General features: G+C 36.9%; 2 protein-coding genes across 5 annotated transcripts in view; both read right to left on the bottom strand.

Annotated features, from left to right (window-relative positions):
• LOC127851849 (bcl-2 homologous antagonist/killer-like) overlaps positions 1 to 24,480 on the bottom strand; it is a 236,465-nt gene that overhangs the window by 170,394 nt on the left and 41,591 nt on the right. The gene's annotated exons all lie outside the window — the stretch shown is intronic.
• Positions 1,733 to 24,469, bottom strand: LOC127851824 (zinc finger-containing ubiquitin peptidase 1-like). Its single transcript, XM_052385751.1, has 9 exons — positions 24,399 to 24,469; positions 22,613 to 23,859; positions 20,338 to 20,435; positions 19,883 to 20,051; positions 18,593 to 18,784; positions 12,949 to 13,117; positions 12,148 to 12,275; positions 9,363 to 9,580; positions 1,733 to 7,152 (listed from the first exon to the last, which is right to left on the bottom strand). Exons 2-9 carry the CDS (start codon positions 23,853 to 23,855, stop codon positions 7,117 to 7,119), a joined length of 2,253 nt encoding a protein of 750 aa, XP_052241711.1. The 5' UTR covers positions 23,856 to 23,859; positions 24,399 to 24,469; the 3' UTR covers positions 1,733 to 7,116.

Raw genomic sequence — 24,480 nt, 5'->3', positions numbered from 1 at the left:
TAATACACAAGTACTAGTCAATTTTTGTTCAGTCTTTAAAATATAAAACCTCTAGTTAAAAAAGACTATTGCCAAGCAATTTGAGTTCCCTTCCTATGCAGGATCCACCATTTTCAGGAATATTTGTATTTATTTGTTGCCATAGCAACCAGAATTCTTGATGTAGGAACAAAATGAAATGATGTGCATAAACTCCATATTGCTATATGTCCATGTTTCAAGTTTCATGATAAAAAATTATGAAGAACTCTTTAAGTTATCGCAGAATCCAGAAAAGTGTGACAGACACAGAGAGCGCAAACTGTAAGTCCCTCTCCGGTTTCACCGGTAGGGGACTGATAATGAACAATTACATGGGTATGCAATAATACATAATTTATAATCATTGGGTCAGTCCGGTGTCTTTTTGTATGATTGATTTAACTGTACTTTCTATGCAATTTCCCGGATAAGACTACATCTTAAAAAACAAGCAAATTTGTTGAATTGATATCCCCCGCCAATATGCTTCTGGACACAAAAGTGTTATATTTGACATTCAAAAAAGCATTTTTTCAAAAAACCAAGGGCCAAAACTCCGTTATTAACAGATGGTGTACAATACCATTTGGTGTACATCATCTTATCCATATATATACTCATAATAAGTTTCAATGAAATCTACCAAAGCACTTCCAAAATATGGCTCCGGACGGACGGACGGAAATACAGACGGACAACACCAAAACAATATCCCTCAGCCTATGGCGGGGGATATAAAAAAACACACCTCAAAAGTAGAGATTGAACTCCCGACCTCTAAAAGCAATGGGAAAACCATGTCTATTGTACCACTAAGACTGATTGGATTTAGCTGGTAGTTGGCATCCTAAAACTGATGACAATTCGAAACAGACTAGTTGACATCCTTCAACTGATGACAATTTGAAATAGACTTTAGTGGACACCCTAACACCAATGACAACTTGAAACAGACTAGTTGACATTCTAAAACTGATGACAATTTGATACACACTCTAATTGACATCCTAAAACTGATGACAATTTGAAACAGACTTTAATGGACACACTAACACCAATGACAATTTGAAACAGACTTAATGAACACCCTAACACCTATGACAATTTGAAACAGACTTTAATGGACACCCTAACACCAATGACAATTTGAAACTGACTTTAATGGACACCCTAACAACAAATTACAATTTGAAACAGACTAATGGACACCCTAACAACCAATGACAATTTGAAACAGACTTTAATGGACACCCTAACAACCAATGACAATTTGAAACAGACTAATGGACACCCTAACACCAATGACAATTTGAAACAGACTTTAATGGACACCCTAACACCAATGACAATTTGAAACTGACTTTAATGGACACCCTAACAACAAATTACAATTTGAAACAGACTAATGGACACCCTAACAACCAATGACAATTTGAAACAGACTCTAATGGACACCCTAACACCAATGACAATTTGAAACAGACTTTAATGGACACCCTAACACCAATGACAATTTGAATTACACTAGTTGACATTCTTTCACAGAAGAACATCTTGAACAGACTTCAGTTGAAATACTTTCACTGGTTTAATTTTGAAACGGATTTTTGTTGACAAATTAACCTTACACTGATGACAATTTTAATCAAACTTTAATTGACATCCTCAGCTGCCTGTTTGTAACGGATGCAAAAGAAATACAAGAGTAGCGTGTGTGTGTGAGCTTTTATTAAAAATAAAGATCAAAAATAACAACACAAAAATCAATGATTATCATAACATGAAGTAAATACAGCAGCAAGGTGTTATTAAATATCTTTTAATGATTTGAGCCACGTAAGATGTAATTGACATCAGCAGAAATATTACAGTAGGATTATGACACTGTCCAGTAAAAACGTTCGTCAACGGAGTCTCTCAAAGATTTTCAACATTTAATTTAAAAGCATGGTCGGCATTGTTTGGTGGTCTTGTGAAAACATGTTGCAGTCAATTTTTGATGTCAATCATATTTGCCATAATAATATCATTAGCTATCAACTGATAACCCATTAAATGTTTGCAAGGATGATAGAATTGGGACTGAAATACGCAAGAAGCTGGCTCATACTGGAATGTTACCCATGAAAATGCATGATTATGTTTATGCCAATAAATACGCATTAAAAAATGTAAATTTAAAACAAGAGGGCCTCAAAGGCCCAAAGTCGCTCACCTGAGATAACAAGATATTATTGGGACAAATCTTCTAAGTTTCATGAAGATCAGAAAATAAATGTGGCCTCTATAGTGTTAACAAGGTTTTATAATAGCCATATAAGGAAAAATGCCCCGCCCCCTGGCGGCCATGTTTTTCAACCAACCAGCATCATTTTCGAACTCGTCCAAGATATTATTGGGATGAATCTTCTGACCAAGTTTCATGAAGATCAGACAATAAATGTTGCCTCTAGAGTGTTAAAAAGATTTTACTATAGCCATATAAGGAAAATTGCCCCGCCTCTTGGAAGCCATGTTTTTCAAGCAAACATAATTATTTTCAAACTAATCCAAGATATCACTGTTAACAAGGTTTTACTAAAGCCATATAAGGAAAAATGCCCCGCCCCCGTGATAGCCATGTTTTTCAACCAACCAGCATCATTTTTGAACTCGTCCAAGATATTATTGGGATGAATCGTCTGACAGAGTTTCATGAAGATCAGACTATAAATGTGGCCTCTAGAGTGTTAACAAGATTTTACTATAGCCATATAAGGAAAAATGCCCCGCCCCTTGGCAGCCATGTTTTTCAAGCAAACGTAACCATTTTCGAACTCATCCAAAATATCAATAAGACAATCTTCTGACCAAATTTCATGAAGATTGGACAATAAATGTGGCCTCTAGAGTGTTAACAAGGTTTTATAATAGCCATATAAGGAAAAATGCCCCGGCCCCTGGTGGCCATGTTTTTCAACCACCCAGCATCATTTTCGAACTCATCCAAGATATTATTGGGATGAATCTTCTGACCAAGTTTCATGAAGATCAGACAATAAATGTGGCCTCTAGAGTGTTAACAAGGTTTTATAATAGCCATATAAGGAAAAATGCCCCTCCCAATTACGGCCATGTTTTTCAACCAACCAGCATCATTTTCGAACTCATCTAAGATATTATAAGAATGAATCTTCTGACCAAGTTTTATGAAGATCAGACAAAAAATGTGGCCTCTAGAGTGTTAACAAGATTTTACTATAGCCATATATAGCCATATAAGGAAAAATGCCCCGCCCCTTGGCAGCCATGTTTTTCAAGCAAACGTTACCATTTTCGAACTCATCCAAGATATCATTGAGAACAATATTCTGACCAAATTTCATGAAGATTGGACAATAAATGTGCCCTCTAGAGAGTTAACAAGGCAAATGTTGACACCGCACTATTCACAACGCACGACCGACGACGGACAAAAGGCGATCACAAAAGCTCACCATGAGCACGTTGTGCTCAGGGGAGCTAAAAAGACATTGCATTCTATAAATTAACACTACTAATGTCACAAATATTGCAAAATTAACCAAGGAAAGTGACCGCTTACATAGTGTTAAGATTATTTTCGTTTGCTATATACAGTACATTATAAAGCCAAAGAAAATCATCTGCATAATCAAACAAGCTTAGCAACGCTTTAGTCAATAACAACAAACAAGATTGGTTGAATCATGTAAAAATATTTCTAATTATTTTAAATGTTGTATGAAAAACGATCAATAGCCTAATTTGTTTACATCTGAATTCAATCAAAGAAATGTAATTTCTGTCACAAGTTAACCTGCGTTATATACATGTGATGCTGTTGTTAACAAACAAAATTTCTACTACACATTTCTCAGGTGGTAATAATAAGACAAATTTAATTACAAACAAAAACAAGATATGTGTTTGTCAGAAACACTATGTCTCTCAAAATTTGCAGCTCCATGAGATACACATGCATGCCAAATATCAAGTTGCTATCTTCAATATTACAAAAGTATTCATTAAATGAGCGATTTTTACCCATATCTTTGACATTGAAGGATGACCTTGACCTGTCATCACTCAAAATGTGCAGCTCCATGAGATACACATGCATGCCAAATATCAAGTTGCTATCTTGAATATTGCAAAAGTTATTGCAAATGTTAAAAGTTGGGGCAAACAAACAAACAAAGAAACCAACAGACAGAGCAAAAACAATATGTCCCCCACTATAGTGGTGGGGGACATAATAAAGCCACATTCCTAAAATATAAATTACACTTAAAAGTGTACACATATCAATGCTTACAGGCTGTATTTCTTTCACAAATGCACTGATCACTCTTAGTTATTAACAAAGTAAATGGCATCATTTTTGTAGAAATTTAACAGCATAATAAGCATATTGAGTACTATATGAGAACTAGTAAATCAGGGCTGAATGCATATGCTGGGAGAACTAGTAAATCAGGGCTGAATGCATGTGCAGGGAGAACTAGTAAATCAGGGCTGAATGCATGTGCAGGGAGAACTAGTAAATCAGGGCTGAATGCATGTGCAGGGAGAACTAGTAAATCAGGGCTGAATGCATGTGCAGGAAGAACTAGTAAATCAGGGCTGAATGCATGTGCAGGGAGAACTAGTAAATCAGGGCTGAATGCATGTGCAGGGAGAACTTGTAAATCAGGGCTGAATGCATGTGCAGGGAGAACTAGTAAATCAGGGCTGAATGCATGTGCAGGGAGAACTAGTAAATCAGGGCTGAATGCATGTGCAGGGAGAACTAGTAAATCAGGGCTGAATGCATGTGCAGGAAGAACTAGTAAATCAGGGCTGAATGCATGTGCAGGGAGAACTAGTAAATCAGGGCTGAATGCATGTGCAGGGAGAACTAGTAAATCAGGGCTGAATGCATGTGCAGGGAGAACTAGTAAATCAGGGCTGAATGCATGTGCAGGAAGAACTAGTAAATCAGGGCTGAATGCATGTGCAGGGAGAACTAGTAAATCAGGGCTGAATGCATGTGCAGGGAGAACTTGTAAATCAGGGCTGAATGCATGTGCAGGGAGAACTAGTAAATCAGGGCTGAATGCATGTGCAGGGAGAACTAGTAAATCAGGGCTGAATGCATGTGCAGGGAGAACTAGTAAATCAGGGCTGAATGCATGTGCAGGAAGAACTAGTAAATCAGGGCTGAATGCATGTGCAGGGAGAACTAGTAAATCAGGGCTGAATGCATGTGCAGGGAGAACTAGTAAATCAGGGCTGAATGCATGTGCAGGGAGAACTAGTAAATCAGGGCTGAATGCATGTGCAGGGAGAACTAGTAAATCAGGGCTGAATGCATGTGCAGGCTAATCAAGGACGACATTTTCAGTCTAAACTGGATTGTCTATTAGAAGAGATTTCCTTTAAACGAAAAATACCATAAAGTGAGAAGTGTCATTCCAGATGAGCCTGTGCGGACTGTACATGCTTATCTAGGACAACACTTTGCGCACATGCATTGAGCCAGGCTTACCCAGAGCTCGGCTTATATATTGTGTATGTATTGAACCAAGTCTGTAAAATTGGGTTGTGTTATGTTCTTAGTAAGCAATACGATGATACTTAATGACTAGAATAACTATGCTGTTATGCAACAAATTTAGCAGCATGTTTATACGTATCTAAACTATAACATGGATACACAGTTTCATACATTTTAAACACATCACAGACCCATGATAATTTAAAGTGAAAATCGTCCTGAAAGACAATACATCATACATTTTGAAAGCAATTTAACAATAGAAACCTTTATTTTAAGTCAATAATAACAAAGGGCCATGGGCCCTAAGGCTTTCTGCTGACACCCACAGAAACTTACCTATTCTGAGAAGATAGAGTTTGTAACAAAAAAAGTAATTTATGAAATTAAATATTAAATTTATATTATGATAACCATGATCACATAAAATATTTCAAACAAAGAACATGCATGTACATATCACACTTTAGATAAATATTCCGGGGTTAAATCTACCAAAACAATAGCTGGCTGTCTCTCCACTTACGCAATTGAAAAGGTCACTTTGTACATTATTTATAGATCAAATAAGATATTCAAATTACTGCTCTTAAAATACCATGTAAATTGTATGAAATTTCAAATACAATTAAAATGAAACAGTTTTTGCTGTTCTAAGCAACCTTAGAAATATAGGATATACCCATAGGAAGCTAAGCAGTACACTGATTGTCCAATCTTATTTCTTAAATGCTTAAAAATGATAAAAATCATACCAAAAACAAAATAAGCTGATTAATTCTTAAGGTAATCAAATGCCATGATGACAGTAATTTTGCCAAAAAATTAATAATAACAGACCTTGACCTTTCACCATTCAAAATGTGCAGCTCCATGAGATACACATGCATGCCAAATATCAAGTTGCTATCTTCAATATTGCAAAAGTAATGGGCAATGTTAAAGTTTTCGGACGGACGGACAGTTCAACTGCTATATGCAACCCAACCGGGGGCATAACAAATGATGGAATGATATTTATGAAATTGCAATGACTAGAATGGTTTGCTTCATGAAAACAAGTAAAAAACACAATCGTTTGTATAAAGACATAACTTTCACACAAAAAGGAATGAAAAATATACCACATATTTTTGTCACATATTTTTTTTAAACATAAACACAAGTGACAAGCAGGTTTGTGAAAAGACACAAATGTCACAAATCAGTTGTTTGACAACACAAATGCCACATACTTTGTCTTCTGAAAAAACTTATAGGAAACTAATGTCTCGGATTTGGTTTGTATGAAGTCACAAATGACAGAACATATATCTCTCGAAAAAATGTGTATGAAAACACAAAAGACCAAAATCTCCAAAAAACCTGTGTGCATGAAAAGAAATATGTCACAAACAGGACACAACTCTCGTAAACCAGTCTGAAAGAAGACAAAAATGCCTCAGACTGGTCCGTATTATGTCGTCTGCATCACAACCTCAAGGAGACCTCGTCACAACTGACTGCATGAACTGTCCATACTAGTTGTCATGGTTGCATGATGTCATGGTTGCATGATATTAGCTAATTTTTTCACTACGTAAGATCTTGGCCTCCTGGAAGTGAACAGATGAAAATAAATTACAAAACAAATGAACCTCCATCTGTGAAAACTAGGCTTAATGCATGTGAATGAAAACTAGGCTTACTGCATGTGCATGAAAACTAGGCTTAATGCATGTGAATGAAAACTAGGCTTACTGCATGTGCATGAAAACTAGGCTTAATGCATGTGCATGTAAACTAGGCTTAATGCATGTGCATGAAATCAAGGCGTAATGCATGTGCATGAAAACAAGGCTTAATGCATGTGAATGAAAACAAGGCTTAATGCATGTGCATGAAAACAAGGCTTAATGCATGTGCATGAAAACAAGGCTTAATGCATGTGCATGAAAACAAGGCTTAATGCATGTGCATGAAAACAAGGCTTAATGCATGTGCATGAAAACAAGGCTTAATGCATGTGCATGAAAACAAGGCTTAGTGCATGTGCATGAAAACTAGGCTTAATGCATGTGCATGAAAACAAGGCTTAATGCATGTGCATGAAAACAAGGCTTAATGCATGTGCATGAAAACAAGGCTTAATGCATGTGCATTAAAACTAGGCTTAATGCATGTGCATGAAAACAAGGCTTAATGCATGTGCATGAAAACTAGGCTTAATGCATGTGCATGAAAACTAGGCTTAATGCATGTGCATGAAAACTAGGCTTTATGCATGTGCATGAAAACTAGGCTTAATGCATGTGCATGAAAACTAGGCTTAATGCATGTGCATGAAAACAAGGCTTAATGCATGTGCATGAAAACTAGGCTTAATGCATGTGCATGGAAACTAGGCTTAATGCATGTGCATGAAAACTAGGCTTAATGCATGTGCATGAAAACTAGGCTTAATGCATGTGCATGAAAACTAGGCTTAATGCATGTGCATGAAAACTAGGCTTAATGCATGTGCATGAAAACAAGGCTTAATGCATGTGCATGAAAACTAGGCTTAATGCATGTGCATGAAAACTAGGCTTAATGCATGTGCATGAAAACTAGGCTTAATGCAAGTGCATGAAAACTAGGCTTAATGCATGTGCATGAAAACTAGGCTTAATGCATGTGCATGAAAACTAGGCTTAATGCATGTGCATGAAAACTAGGCTTAATGTATGTGCATGAAAACAAGGCTTAATGCATGTGCATGAAAACTAGGCTTAATGCATGTGCATGAAAACTAGGCTTAATGCATGTGCATGAAAACTAGGCTTAATGCATGTGCATGAAAACTAGGCTTAATGCATGTGCATGAAATGTTGTCCCAGATGAGCCTGTGCAGTCTATATATTATTGGATTTTTTTGTTTTTTGTACACTATGTTTCTTCTTAGCAAATAAATTTAGGCGGAAAATAATCTCAGATAAGCATGCGCATACCACACAGGCTATTCCAGGACAAAACTTTACACACATGCATTAAGCCATTTTTCCCACACCGAGATTCATTAATGGATGGTTAGGCAGGACAACTCTTGTAACTGATTAAACTCTAAGCGCAATACAAAAGCTCCATATCAGAGTCTGACTGTCTCAATAGATAAGCTACATACACCATGTTTATTTGATGTCCTAATTTGTAACTTGTCTAAATGTGCCTTTTTTGTTGTTTTCTTTTATTTATGCAATTTAATTTGTTATCTCAATTCATTACTGCAATTGATTTACCGGTAATTGTATTGCTAAAACTAAATGTGGTTATAATACGAAAACCTCATTAATTATAGGTTATATAATATTGTAGAAACTGTAACCCTTTCTGATGTAATGGCTTTATTCTTTTGTACCATTTTAGTTTTAATTATAATCTAATGTAAATGCTTCATAAACCTACAAGAATTTCATTAAATCAAATTTTTTTTGTAAAAAATTAACAAACAGTTCAAAACTGTTAACACTCTTCAGGCTCCAGATGAGGATTTGTGTCTATTTAAACTAAATAATTCTTGTGAGAAATGGAAGGTACATGTGGTACTAGTTCCTTTAGAAAAATAATTAAAGGGAGGGCAGGGAAATGAGTCATCAACTAAAAAAAAAACTCCATGCACGCTCATAACCAAAACTGCAACAATGTTGTATACAACGTAAATCTGTTAGACAGGCTATAGGAATAACCAAGTTTAAGTTAAATTTCTGAGTAAATACATCAATATTCAATTAGCCAAATTTTTATACAATTGAAATGCAGTAAACATATCAATTCAGTTAGAACATACCTGATAATCTTGTTCTGATAAAATCCCTGTCACAGCCACAATCTGGTACTGTTTGGACTTCATGTACTCCAGAGGCTTGCGAAGGGTCTTCATGATATTGGCATTCACGATGCTGTGGAACACGGTCATCTGCTTCTTGCGGACACTTGGATCGAACAACAGCAGGCGCAGGTGCTTGTCTTTTAGTTCCTCAATGCCAATTATCGTTCTGCTATGTCCTATGTAAGCAAATTATCGGCTTTGTTGCATTCACACAAGAAAAACCCTTTATTTAGTTGAGGCGCACTCTGAGACAACTAGACTAAATGCATGTACATAAAGTGTCATCCCAGATTGCAAACTGCACAGGCTAAACAGGACAATGCTTTCTGCTTAGACTGGATTTTTGTTTAGAAGAACCTTCTTATAAACAAAAATTCCATTATAGCAGAACCTGTTGTCCCTGATTAGTCTGTGTGAACTAGCAGAATGTGTTGTCCCTGATTAGTCTGTGTGAACTAGCAGAATGTGTTGTCCCTGATTAGTCTGTGTGAACTAGCAGAATGTGTTGTCCCTGATTAGTCTGTGTGAACTAGCAGAATGTGTTGTCCCTGATTAGTCTGTGTGAACTAGCAGAATGTGTTGCCCCTGTTTAGTCTGTGTGAACTAGCAGAATGTGTTGTCCCTGTTTAGTCTGTGTGAACTAGCAGAATGTGTTGTCCCTGATTAGTCTGTGTGAACAAGCAGAATGTGTTGTCCCTGATTAGTCTGTGTGAACTAGCAGAATGTGTTGTCCCTGATTAGTCTGTGTGAACTAGCAGAATGTGTTGCCCCTGATTAGTCTGTGTGAACTAGCAGAATGTGTTGTCCCTGATTAGTCGGTGTGAACTAGCAGAATGTGTTGTCCCTGATTAGTCTGTGTGAACTGCAAAGGATATTCTGTGACAAAACTTTACGAACATGCATTAAGCCCCATTTTCCAAAGCCAGGATACAATTTATATTATTGTTCCATCATTTCAATACAATCTTATCGTAGGCTCAAAGACCAAAATAAAAACAAAGAATGTACATATCTTAGGTAAAAGTAGAAGTCATTGACAATCTAAGCTTAAAATCCTAAGAAGTTTCAGAATACCACCCAAGTCCTCTTCATAAAGTTTTGTTAACGTCCAGTATTTAAAGTCTCCAATTCCAAATACACTGAAATCTGGTTTTACCCGAGAAATAAAAATGACCTAGTCTCAGTAAGCATTAGGCTATTAACACATGAAAAATAAATGTTCAAATCAGACATTTTCAGTACATGAATAGTCTTTTGTCAAGGAGTACAAATGTACTCATGTTATGAAGTATACCGTATACGTGCGCTTATAAGACGCCCTCGCTTATAAGACGCACCCCGACTTCGGACTTTATAATGGGTGGATTTGAGACTGACCCGCGTGTAAGACGCGGTCAAATTTTGCCGTATTCATCGGCCGAAAAATGGCAGAATGTTAAAGAAAATCATCAATTAGTAAAACATTGAGAATTTTCAAACTCGCGCTGCATACAATTAGTAATTCACGCAAGTCTGAAAAATAAAACAATCAAACAACAAAGTAAATAATATTTGTTTATTTTATGATATATTAGTGGGTTTTAATTTATTTTCAAGTATTATTCATGCAATAAAAATAATTATCAAATTGACAAAATTTCTAACAATTGCGTATTAATCATTTGCCCTAACAATTGCAAACAATTGCAAACATATTACGTTCGTAATATCAATGCACAAGCAAAATTGTTCGTGTCAGTCATCTTAATTGTATTGTTTGACAGGTATTGAAATCTAATAGGCAGATATTTTGAAAGCGTTTAGTTTTATTACCTAGATTATGCAAATTTTACGCCCATTGTCTATCAATAATAGGTAACGCCTACTTTCATAAAATTAGCCAATCGCGTGATAGAGTGATAGACTCCGAAGCGCAGATCGAAATCACGTGTCAAGAAGAAAGCCATATGCGGATAATTGCATGCGGTCGCTCTTTGCTCCCGTCGTTGTTGGCCCCTAATAAATAATGTGTCATCGGCATTAGTGGGTCGTCTGAATAAACGTGTTTATTTAACAATTGACAGTTGCAAACTGAAAACTTATTTCAGAGGATACCCTAATTGCCAATTATGTCTTAATTGAAACTTAACGACGTGGATCAAAGACGATCAGGTGATACAAACTTGTCAAATAGCATTTGTAATCGGCAGCGTGTTTATTAAACAATTGACAGTTTCAAACTGAGAATTGATTTTGCTGTTGTTTTAAGCATGTTGGCATCGTATTGCCGCTTACACACGTATACTATAATGGCCAATTTATATGGCATTTAACGACGTCGCGCGCAGACAATCAGGTGATAAAAACTTTTCAAGAATAATCACGGACAATATAACGTCTTACGCCCCAAAAATAACAAAATTCAAAATAAAAATAATAGACAACAAAATCAGTAACAATACATTTTATTACAAATAAATCGGTAACTGAACTTAGCGTTCCGATACACGGTACGGGCCAATACAGACTTTAGAGAAAATGCAAATGGCTGCCGCGATGATTCAAAACAACTGAAAAGTGTCCAACTTGGCTAGCATAAGCCCAGTAAACTCGATATTTTGAATTTTTTTGTTTATTTTCACCAGTATATCGCTTATAAGACGCGACCCCAACTGTAACTTATTAATTTAAGTCTCAAAAATGCGTCTTATAAGCGCACGTATACGGTATTACAGTGTATACACAAAAACTGACTATAACGTACCTTGGTGCTGCAAGTAAAGAGGGGGTTTGAAAGCAGACGCCTTTTGGAAATAGTTTTTGACCCATTCAAACATCTGTGGATGTGTTCCATTAGGCCCTGTAGGTTTGTGGAAATCCAGCAGACGGCATCTTAAAATAAACATTAATGATTACTAGAAATGTGTCAAAGTAACTGATGATCCCACAACACAAGACGGAAGAACAAAGGGAAAAATAATTCAGCCAGAACTGTTCACAGTCGAAATTCCATCCTTTATAATCATATACACATTGCAGTTATTAGTCACTGTGAAGAAACTTACACAGAGCCATATTCTGTCAAAACTAGTTGCAGCCAAAATTTCTTTCTTAAAAATCAACTGCACATAAAGGTAATTAAACTGTGAAAGTTTCAGCGAGATCATACAACGTATGTACAGACAGAGTGAAAGACAAGTGCTTGCTTATGCCTCCCACTTTGTGAGTCATAAATATTGCAATATTAATCAAAAAGACTTTTTTATGCTACATGTATACTGCTAACTTGATTTCGGCCATAATGAATATTGTTTTTTTTTAACACATTTTAAGCATTTCAAGCAAGGCATTATTTTGGTTAATGAAATGACATCACATAAAGAATCAATTTTTAGTTTTGATCAAAAGTTTGGAAACATTAGATTTTGTGCGTTGCGTTGTTTTAATGTCAAATCCTTCATATAAATAAAGAAATAAATCATAAGCATTTTAAAACGTTTTTTTTCCACATGTTCATATCCCATTTTATACCATTAATTGCAATAACATCTACCATGTACGTTACTTTATGTTAAGAGAGGCCAATGTGGCCACAATTTCGGTAGCGCCGATCCACTTCTCCGTGTTGAAAACCCGCCCCCCTAGCTGGTCACACCCCTGTTTGTCAAACCCCTTCTCCCAGGCACCCTCAATGAGCCTCTGGATCTTGGGGATTGAAGGCATCACCGGCTTGTCTGTTGATAGAGACATGACATGGTAGCCTTGCTCTGTGAAAACCTGTTTTGAGGCACATGCGCTATGTGTCCTAGCGTGGCCTGTGCAGTCCACACAGGCTAATCATGGACATGTTCTGCCTTACCTAGATATTCGCTAAGAAGATACTTTTTTAAACCAACCAATCCATAAAAGCAACAAGAGTGCCAAGATGGCCCTAATTCGCTCACCTGAGAGGAGTCGGTTCATTCAATCTTTACCTAATGTCAAACTTGACATAGATATTGACCAGACAAACATCCTGGTCAAGTTTCATCATTATTGAACCAAAACTCTGGCGTAGGGAGTGTTTTTGTAAGATTTGAATTGGTGACCTATATTTTGAGTTGACCCCCCCTTACCAAACATCAAACTTTAATTACAAGGATTTTGTATAATATCATGAAAATCTGGACAATCTAGGGCAATAATCATGGCATTAATTATGTGATTTTGCTCATCATCAAACTTGACTGAGATTTTTCAGCACCTTTGATAAAGAATGCTTGAAAAATGTGAATTCTAGAGTGTTTACAAACCAATATGGATAAACGGACAGCGGACAAAGACCAATCCTAAAACCTCACCTGAGCAACCTACCTGAGCAATCAGGTGAGCTAAAAAGTGTGTTTCACCGATCTGAGCCATTTTTCAACTTGTCCAAGAAATCAATAAAACCAATTGACTAAGTTTCACGATGATTAGGCAAAATATGTGACTTCTATAGTGTTCGATCACAAGGTTTCTCTCTACATAGTCACATAAGGAAAACTGCCCCACCCCCCTGGCAGCCATGTTTATTGACCCATCGGGACCATTTGCAAACTCATCTGAAATATATATAAAACCAATCTTTTCACCAAGTTTCATGATGATTGGGCAAAAAATGTGACTTCTAGAGTGTTCACAAGCTTTTTTTTACTATATAAATATAAGAAAACTGCCCCCCCCCCCCCCCCGGCAGCCACGTTATTGTTATTCAACTGACTGGAACCATTTTCCAACTCAACTCTCGTATCAAGGAAACAAATGTTATGACCAGATTTCATAAAAATTGGGCAAAAAAGTGAATTCTAGAGTGTTCACATGTTTTCACTATATACGTATAGAGAAAAATGCCCCACCCACTGGCGGCCATGTTTTTTCACCGATCTGGACCATTTTCCAACTCGTCCGACATATCAATAATACCAATGTTTTGATTAACTTTCATGATGATGGGCCAAAATTGTGACTTCTAGAGTGTTTACAAGGTTTCTCTTCAGCCATTTAAGGAAAACTGCCCCGCCCACTGGTGGCCATGTTTTTCAACGGACCGGAACCGCTTTTGAACTCAGCCAACATATGATGATTGAGCAAAAATTGTGACTTCCAGAGTGTTTACAAGGTTTCTTTATAGCCAAATAAGGTAAAATGCCCCGCCCACTGGCGGCCATGTTTTTCAACGGACTGGAACCACTTTTGAACTCAACCAACATATCACTAAGACAAACATTTTGACAAAGTTACATGAAGATTGGGCATGAAATGTGACTTTTACAGTGTTTACAAGTTTTTTTGTTTTTTTAACCTAGTGACCTAGTATTTGACCCGGCACGACCCAGTTTCGAACTCGACCGAGATTTCATTGGGACGAAGCTTCTGACCAAGTTTCATGAAGATCAGACAATAAATGTGGCCTCAAATGTGTTTACTAACAAATGTTGACGGACGGACGGACGACGGACAAAGACCCGTCACAAAAGCTCACCTGAGCAATCAGGTGAGCTAAAAAGCATTGGCCCTGATAAGCCTGTGTGGACTGTAAACAGAATTTGTTTAAATTACAATATTCAAACACAAAAAATCTAACTTGGTCTTTTTTTGTCCAAATAAAGTGTTGCTGGTTTTTTATATAAAATATACTTACAATGAGACGGGAATTTTCATGCAGTTGAAGGGAAAAAATTTGTGCCTTATATCTGCCCCAAATTGGCTCTTACAAAATTACTGACTCTCAACAATCATAATACAAGTACCGATAATCAGTGCTTTCCACAGGCCATTTAACAGTCCCTCGCCGAAGCGCTTGAAAGTCGAAATCAGAGTCCGCGGGGCGCTTGAAATTTTCTGATGTGTGTATTTTTCATACTGCAACTTCTTAAGATCAAAGCAAAATCGACTTCGCCGAAAATTGTTAGAGCCGATTTATGATCCTCTGTCAATTATGTCATGTATCTCTTTAACCACTTTGAGCTCGCCTAAAGGCGGATCATTGTAATGGAAAATCGTTATTCGCCGATGAGAGCACACGCTTTGAATGAGCGACAACACTCGTAGGCAGTAATACCTGCATTAAGATGATGCTTACAACGAGTCTCGGCCACTTACTAAGAAGACTGATAGCAACCAGGTGTTATCCTCGTGAATGTTTCTGTCGATTCTTAAATGAGCATTATTAAATTTGTATTCAATCCGAAACACCCTTCCGAATTTTAATGCTAACAAAACATTAACAAGAGCACCACATAACGGTGCCACGCTCGGCTGCGAAAGCTTGTCAGAATTTTTTTTTTTTTTTTTTAGAGGTCACTGTGACCTTGACCTTTGACCTAGTGACCCAACAAGAGATGTGTTTGTCAGAAACACAATGCCCCCTACTGCGCTGCATTGAAATAAAATTTCTATTTATCATTTGGCAGGTATAGAAATCATCTCCCTTTAAAGGTTATTAATTCCCTTGAATTGTGTCCAATCCAACGGGGTGGGGGGGGAGGGGGGGGGGGGGCTGCATCACAGACTGTTACACAGAGATGCGCAAAAGAGCATGAAATCAAACGCTGCTGACAGTCCAGTTCAATCTCTCTCGGAAGAGAAAAGAACAACATATTTTTCAGCAAAAAGTCATACCAGATCTGATTTAGTAGGGCTCCGAACAGTTCTGGTTATTCTCACTTATGGAAATCGGTCGATAACTGTAAACGCATTGCTAGATGATGCAAGTACAAAAACGTACATCAATAGTGACGTAGCGGCAGAACTCGCTTACCAAAATCGGACCTGTTACTACGTGTAATTGTGGTATTTGCAATAAATTAACACTTCTACACTGGTATTTACACATGTTATTTACGAAAATATTCACGAAACATTTTCCCTCGTTTATTTGACACGAAATATCGCTTTATAACTGGGATTTCTGTGAAGTTTCATGCACTTTCTGACGTTAAGTGGGTACCTAAATCCCACATGTTATTACAAATAAAAGTGATATTAATAATATCAAACATTGCTTATTGGACATTTATCAATCACTATAATTGAAAGTGCAAAACAACACAATCAGTTTGGTCATAGTCTGATATAAATTAGCGAAAATTCAGTCAGGCTACTTAATAAAGCAACCAGTTTCAGGCGCACCCGCAGATACCGACTTCACCCAAGTTACCGCATTTATTGCTTATATCAGTAATAATAACTCTTATACAATGGCATTTATCGATACGTTTTTATAAAAAAAAAACATAACATGGTTTTCAATTGTTTCTGACACACACAAAACTCGATTTATAACGGGGATTTCGTTAAGTTACGCAAAGTGGGTACCAATATTCTCTATTATTTTACATGCACACGTGATATAATTCATACTTTATAATGCTGAGTTATTGCTTAAATGACATTTCCATTTTTTAGAATAAATTAATGTTCTATAAGGGGGATCTGGGTAATTCTACACATTGAAGCTTCCACTCGCTCTTGTCAAGACCGCATTTCCGCGTTGGAAATCTTTTTGGATACTGAATGTCAGAGTTACATAATCCCTATTTACACCGTTTTGCCATATTTCATTTCCGTTTTTTTTTTTCGAACAACATAAACGAAACTTGTTGCAAAAAATTAGAACTAGGCATTCGATCTCCAAGTGTTGATTACAAGCGTTCATTGGTGACACCACATGTCTGCACATGTGTAGATACCGTTATTAAGATAAGATATCACATGTCACCTTCTAATAACATGTATTATGACAATAAAGTGCATTACTATCAGAGTAATCAAACACAGCATGACTAAGGCTTCATGCTGGGTTTTAATTTCTTAAAGTAATGCAGGTGAACCTTGCTTTTATTAATCACCTAGTAACTGACAAAACTATTAAAAACATTAACTATTATGTGATGATCACATCGATAACATAAACTATTTAAATAGTATATTCGATAATAAGATATTGTAATTGTCTTTGACAGTGTTGACGTTCAGTTGTTCGTGGGGATGGCCGCTTGCATTTATCAAACTCTTAACACTTTTCAAGATCTCTTTTCGGCTTTGGAAACGATATAAATTTAATGCCACCAACTAATCTGTCAGGATATTGATTGTCCGAGTTACATTATCCCTATTGACACCGTTTTACCATTTTAAATCTATGTTTTTTAAGAGGAAAACAAACTCGTTAAAATAAAAGTGAACCTAGACAAAGCTTGTCTAGAAAATGGCGGACAGTTCGTTGCTAACTCGCGCGCCCGATTAATCGATTGCTGATTGGTAGATCAATTCTTAGATAAGGATTTGATTGACAGGCGGCGTCATGTCAATTATGACCATGTCAGACATCACTGACACCAAGGCCTGTGGTTTAAAAGAGATCATAGCCAGAGTTGATCATGTATCTATGGACCTAAGTCCACAGGTATGTAATGAACATCAAAGAAATGATAATTATCAAGTTGCTATGTTCAATATTTAAAAAGTTATGGCCAATGTTAAGGTTTAAGCACGACGCGTACGGCGGACGTTGGACGGCGGACGACGAGCTGGCTATGACAATAGCTCGGGTTTTCTCCGAAAACAGCCGAGCTAAAAAATTCTAGCATAAAATAAACAGTGCTTTATCCTTTGTCTCAATAAAAAGCGCGCGAAAATTATGCAGACATGTAGAACATCGCATGGAAAGTGTGGGTGTATTTTGTGTTATAAGTATATAAAGGAGAACATCACGTCAGGCGATTAACGCCTGTTCAGAGGAAAAAAAACGCCCCCATCGGACATTTCATCACATCTTTAAATAGTAACATATGCCAAAATGTATTTGATACTTAAGGAAAATGGCGAATGTTTGTGTTTCTTGAAATTCTTGAGCACTTTTATCGTAAATATTTACCAGAGTTTGCTATTTAAACTGGAATATACGAGATTATCCGGTAATGTGTAGCAACGGGAAAAGTAATAAGTCCCCCCCCCAAACAGCCTCGGGGCGTCTGAAAAAGATCCTGTGGAAAGCACTGGTAATAATGCATAAATAAACAAAGATACTTGATTAATTAGGCAAAATAGAACTCTACAGAAATTTCATATCACAAGATTTTCATATTCAAACCAGTTCAAAAGCTAGCAAAAATTTGCGTGTGCATATTTTTGTTAATTACAAAATAATATCTCCAGAACTCCATACCATCTCCAGAACTCCATACCATTAAACAAGACCTTGCAGTAAGTAGGCTCAGTCATGAGTGCAGAGAGCAGCATCTGGAAGTTTCTGTAACCACACCCCCAGCCTGTGTCCCCATACGAGCCTGCATAGTGGTCCACAATCGTGCACAGGTACGCCCGTGCTACACCGTGGGTTGGACCTCGGTAGTACTCCTGCAGTCGCTGAATTATACCTGCCAAAGAGAGATTAGGTTGAAAGCAATTATACCTGCCAAAAGCGAGCTTTAGGTTGAAAGCAATTATACCTGCCAAAAGAGAGCTTTAGGTTGAAAGCAATTATACCTGCCAAAAGAGAGCTTTAGGTTGAAAGCAATTATACCTGCCAAAAGAGAGCTTTAGGTTGAAAGCAATTATACCTGCCAAAAGAGAGCTTTAGCTTGAAATCAATTATATCTGACAAGAGAGCTATAGATTAAAAGCAATACAGAATTAAATTAATGATATGTCATTAAAACTGTTGGCAATGGCTAAAAATTCCCATTTCAAATTTTTCAAAGTTCATTACTAAACAAATGCTTTAATGATGTGCCTCCAAAAGTCTGTGTGCTCAAATAATTGAAGAATCTAGTTTGGGTTACTGTTAGACAACAAATGTTGGTGGAAATAAAGAATTACTACTGAAAGATTCACTTATTGTTTAATAAAATAAAGCAAAAGCATGACTATCATTGTTTAAGATAGCAATGGCAATAAATTTACTACCCTGTATCACACCAAAACACAGTCAGCATGTGACCTGGCTGATCCAATCAACAATAAAAAATGAGTATTCTGTATAAGGTAAGATAAGGGATTTCATTCACATTCTTGGTATCTGCCAATAGCATTCATTATAAATACAAATTATCACTAACACTTATTTATGAAGAGATTGAAGAAACAAAAATCATTTACAACTAAATGCTTCCAATTGTTTACTTATGAACAATTACAATTTTAAAAACATTCTTGCCATTTTGGCCCTTCATTGGTAAATATCGTGATTGACAGCGTGTTCTTTTAAACTTGTAGGCTCTTTGATAAGACAGGATTACCCGGGTAGCTACTGTACAATAATTAGTATTCATCATTTTCATGGGACATTAATTTTTATTGGTATTGTGGGCTAACAGAACCATGAATTTAACACAAACGCATTGAAAAAAGATCGCCACATTTGTTTTTCAAAAATCAGTTATCAACAAAGTACATGTCCACAAAAAGTCTTCTATTTTTAAACTACAGAATGTCATGCCAAGAAATATAAATGATTTAACAGTATTTATGCGTACCTTTGGTACAAGATGCTCCATCATCAACACCTCGAGCCTCTGCAAACTTAAAGCCATTCTTCCTTTCCTGGAACTCAACGACCGTCATGTCACCCTTGGCAACGGCCTTCTCCAGGTTCTTCTCAAACTTTTTCTTGTAAGGCGTGCCTTCCACCATGCCATACATGGCCTGAAATGGATGAGTTTGCTTGAATAAATGCAGCTGTTCTTCATTGAAGAAGAAAATGTATATATTTGATTATACTATAATATATTTGATTATACTAATATATCTGATTATACTATTTGACAATAATATGTCATTGATGTTTGTCTTTATTTAAGTCCAAAATAAAGCTTTATCTGTAAGGCAATCTAAAGATAAATATTAGGTGTCTAGTGAAAATACATTTTTATGCATGAGAATGAACAACAAAATTGGACTTAAATTTATCCTGAAAAAAAAACTGACAGACCTGCAGTTTATGGAATTCTTCCTTCTCAGCATGTTTGGCAATGTCTTCCTCCTTCTCCTGTAGAGCCTGAGCAATCAGCTTGTCAGTGCGCTCCTGAACTGAAAGTACAAGTTAGTCAGCTCCTGAACTGGAAGTAAAAGTCAGTGCGCTCCTGAACTGAAAGTACAAGTTAGTCAGCTCCAGAACTGAAAGTACAAGTCAGTGCGCTCCTGAACTAAAAGTACCAGTCAGTCCACTCCTGAACTGAAAGCACAAGTCAGTCCACTCCTGAACTAAAAGTACAAGTCAGTCCGCTTCTGAACTGAAAGCACAAGTCAGTCCACTCCTGAACTAAAAGTACAAGTCAGTCCGCTTCTGAACTGAAAGTACAAGTTAATCCGCTCCTGAACTGAAAGTACAAGTTAGTCCGCTCCTGAACTAAAAGTACAAGTCAGTCTGCTCCTGCACTAAAAGTACAAGTTAGTGCACTCCTAAACTGAAAGTACAAGTTAATCCGCTCCTGAACTGAGAGTACAAGTCAGTCTGCTCCTGAACAGAAAGTACAAGTCAGTCTGCTCCTGAACTGAAAGTACAAGTAAGTCCGCTCCTGAACAGAAAGTACAAGTAAGTCAGCTCCTGAACTGAAAGTACAAGTCAGTCTGCTCCTGAACTGAAAGTACAAGTCAGTCTGCTCCAGAATTATAAGTACAAGTCAGTCTGCTCCTGAACTGAAAGTACAAGTCAGTCTGCTCCTGAACTGAAAGTACAAGTAAGTCCGCTCCTGAACAGAAAGTACAAATTTGTCAGTTCCTGAACTGAAAGTACAAGTCAGTCTGCTCCTGAAATTTAAGTACAAATAAGTCCGCTCCTGAACAGAAAGTACAAGTTAGTCAGCTCCTGAACTAAAAGTACAAGTAAGTCCGCTCCTGAACAGAAAGTACAAGTCAGTCTGCTCCTGAACTGAATGTGCCAGTCAGTCTGCTCCTGAACTGAAAGTACAAGTCTGTGCACTCCTGAACTGAAAGTACAACTCATTGCTCTCCAGAACAAAATGTACAACTCATTGCTCTCCTGAACTGAAAGTACAAGTCAGCTTGTCAATGTGCTCCTGAACTGAAAGTACAAGCCAGCTTGTCAGTGCATTCTTGAATTGCAAGTACACGTCAGCATGTTAGTGTACTCCTGAACAGAAAGTACACATCAGCTTGCCATTGCCATCCTGAAAATAATTAATGAAAATAGCACAATTCTCTTTTGTCAAAAGAGGCCTTAATGGGTGTTGTAAAATAGCTTTTTCTCACCATTGGTTGGAATATGACATATACCAATACAATTGAGAATAAATGCATCAATTAACATTCCATTTGAAAGAACTATCATAATTTGATTGATTGCTGGAGCACTTATATACAAGTAATGAGTTTGACAGCAAGATTCAGAACCCAAAATAAAACAAGTCAGCTTTATATTAAGTTCCTGATTACCGTAATAGCTCTAAGTTTTCAGACACTTAAAAATAATAAAAATTTTCGTGTCCGAAAATTTAGATACGAAAAATATTCAAAAATTACTAGTGTCCGAAAATTTAGAGACATACATGTTATGGTTGTGTGTCAATTATTATAATGAAATAAAAACAATTAATAAATGTGCAATAATTGTATTGTGTTGTACTCTCCTTTGCCTGCTTTAAATAAAGTACAACTTCACTTATTTGCAATCTCTTACCTGAAATGGTATATAAAAACGTCATAAAAAACAACCATACTGCTTCCTGAATACGATATCATTTCAAATGCTGTTGGGTGAAACCATTGTTTAATGTTTATTTTACAGGTATACATGGTTATCTACCCAATAATGCAATTGTAATGGTCAATTTCCCTCAGGGCATTCTAAGCCAGGTTTTATTACTTTAATCCGGTTGTAAAACTTCATGATCGAAGGGTCCCAGATAAGCAAAAACAGTGCATAAATCTAGTAAACAAGCGCTGTAAAATATACGAAAATCCGTATGTCCGAAAATATAGTCACAAAAAAATATTATTTTGGCTGAAAAAGAGGGTGTCCGAAAACTACATGTAAGAGTGTCCCAAAACTTAGAGTAATTACGGTAGAACGCTCAGGTCAACTTCTCAATTATCCAGAATTTAAAGAACCGTCAGCAAACAGCCTTTCAGGCAAAACCATGTGAGTCAAATTAAACTATAACCTGAACTAAAAGTAGTTAGAAAACACAAATAAATAGTGCATCAACCGATATTATGTTCAACAACCAAATCAGACTGCAACTTACCAGGTGTCTGTTCCGCTGAAAAATGTCCATTAACATGGGCTTCCAGTTTCCCCCTATCATAGAACTCCATGGCACACACGGGGCAGTGGAATGAGGAAGGACCTGCCACAGGTTCACTGGCCTCAGCTCCATCTGGTAGGGGCCTGCCAGGACTGAAAATCTGGGCATGGTCTTGGTTAACATGCAAACTAAGTGTCGCTGTATTGTAGAATGTCTGTGAGCAAATTGGACAGAGATATTCATCTTCAAGAATGTTACTTGCACCTGATTGACTAGTACTAGCAGAATTGTCAGCAATTGTTTCTTTTGAGCTTCTGTTGGACTGCATGTGATTGATCCCAGTGGTTCTGGGTCTGGCTGGACTTAGGACATCCACATGGGCCATGTTCACATGCGCTTGTATGACACTCTCTGATGATGTGATGAATTGACAAAGAGGACAAAGAAAACTTGCCGGCATGTTAGAGTTAATATCAGGTTCAATATTGTCGTTTATATCCGGTTGAAGGGCTTGATTAAGATTAGGCTGCAAGGGAACATTGTTATTGTCATGACTCTCCTCAGGAATACTGTTCTGGCTTTGAATACGACCATGAATTCTTGGTCGCATACAGCTGGCTGAAGACTGGTCCATTTCCTCAGGAGTTGAGTCACCTTCAACAATACCTTCTATAGAAGACGAAGCTTGCATCAAATGCGCAGACATTGAGGTCCGTACAGATGTGGAAGATGTCAAAGCTCTAAGTGTCTCAGTTGATGCAGATGCACTTATTGAACGACCTGGTTCATTGACAGAATTGAAGTTTAGTTTTAGCTGCCCTCTTCGATGCAAATTGGATTCTGATTGAGATGTTGGAATTCCAGATTTCCTTGAAGGTGACCTATGAGGACTTCGTTCTAAACTGTGGGAATGTTTTAATGTCCTTTCAGTATTTTTAGGAATGGCTCCACCATGCTCTTTACCAAACTTTTCCGGATCTTCTTTTTTGTCTGTTACGTCTGCCTCCAGTTTTTTATTGTTTGACCACTGTGATACATCATCAAAATGAACTGCATTGATGTGCATGGTCATTTCATCACTAGTAATTCCAGCCAGATCACAGAATGGACAACAGTTGTTGTTTTCCACATGTTCTAACTGTACATGGGTCCGCATTGATGCCTCATCCAGCCCTTCTTGTCCACAAACCAGACATGTGAACTTCTCACCCAGCAGTTTATGACTTTGATGCACAGCTGCCATTTTTCTGATCAAATATAAATTGAAGATGTAAACTGTTTTTTTTTATAGAAATCAAGACATAAATGAAAACATGAGTGAATTTTTCATAAAGGACAGGTTAAGCCAAATAAGTTTGTGTTTTGAAATGTTTAAGCTTCTTTTGCATATGGTTAAAGCATCTGATTCTCTAACTAAAATCATGTCATATATAATCCGAAATGCGTTCTATCCGAAACCTATATCACTAAATTGTCGAAACACCGTCACTGACCTCAAATAAAAACCTCGAGTATGCATACATATGCGCATAAAGAACCAATTTAATAAATTCTTAATCCATATAAGCAATAAAGCGTGAATTATTTCTATAATTTAAACGTCTTAGAAATCATAATTTTCAGAAAATTTGAGAAATGAAAGTAATAAGGCTTAGAAGCATTCATTTAGAAACCGCTTTGAATATTGCGGAGGGGTTATGTCTCAAACTCGCAGTAACATGAAGTTGTGCATACAATAGCTAGTTGTTTTAGGCAGCTAACGAGTATAAATAATGTTTTAATTTACTTAAAACTTAATGCTTTTCCATCGGTAGAATATTAATGAACCCAGACTCATCTTCATCATTATGACAACAACAACAACCAAT

This window comes from Dreissena polymorpha, chromosome 11 (genome assembly GCF_020536995.1).
Source record: "Dreissena polymorpha isolate Duluth1 chromosome 11, UMN_Dpol_1.0, whole genome shotgun sequence".
Taxonomy (NCBI): domain Eukaryota; kingdom Metazoa; phylum Mollusca; class Bivalvia; order Myida; family Dreissenidae; genus Dreissena; species Dreissena polymorpha.
The sequence above is the reverse complement of the archived record's forward strand: the minus strand, read 5'-3'. Positions and strand labels throughout refer to the sequence as shown.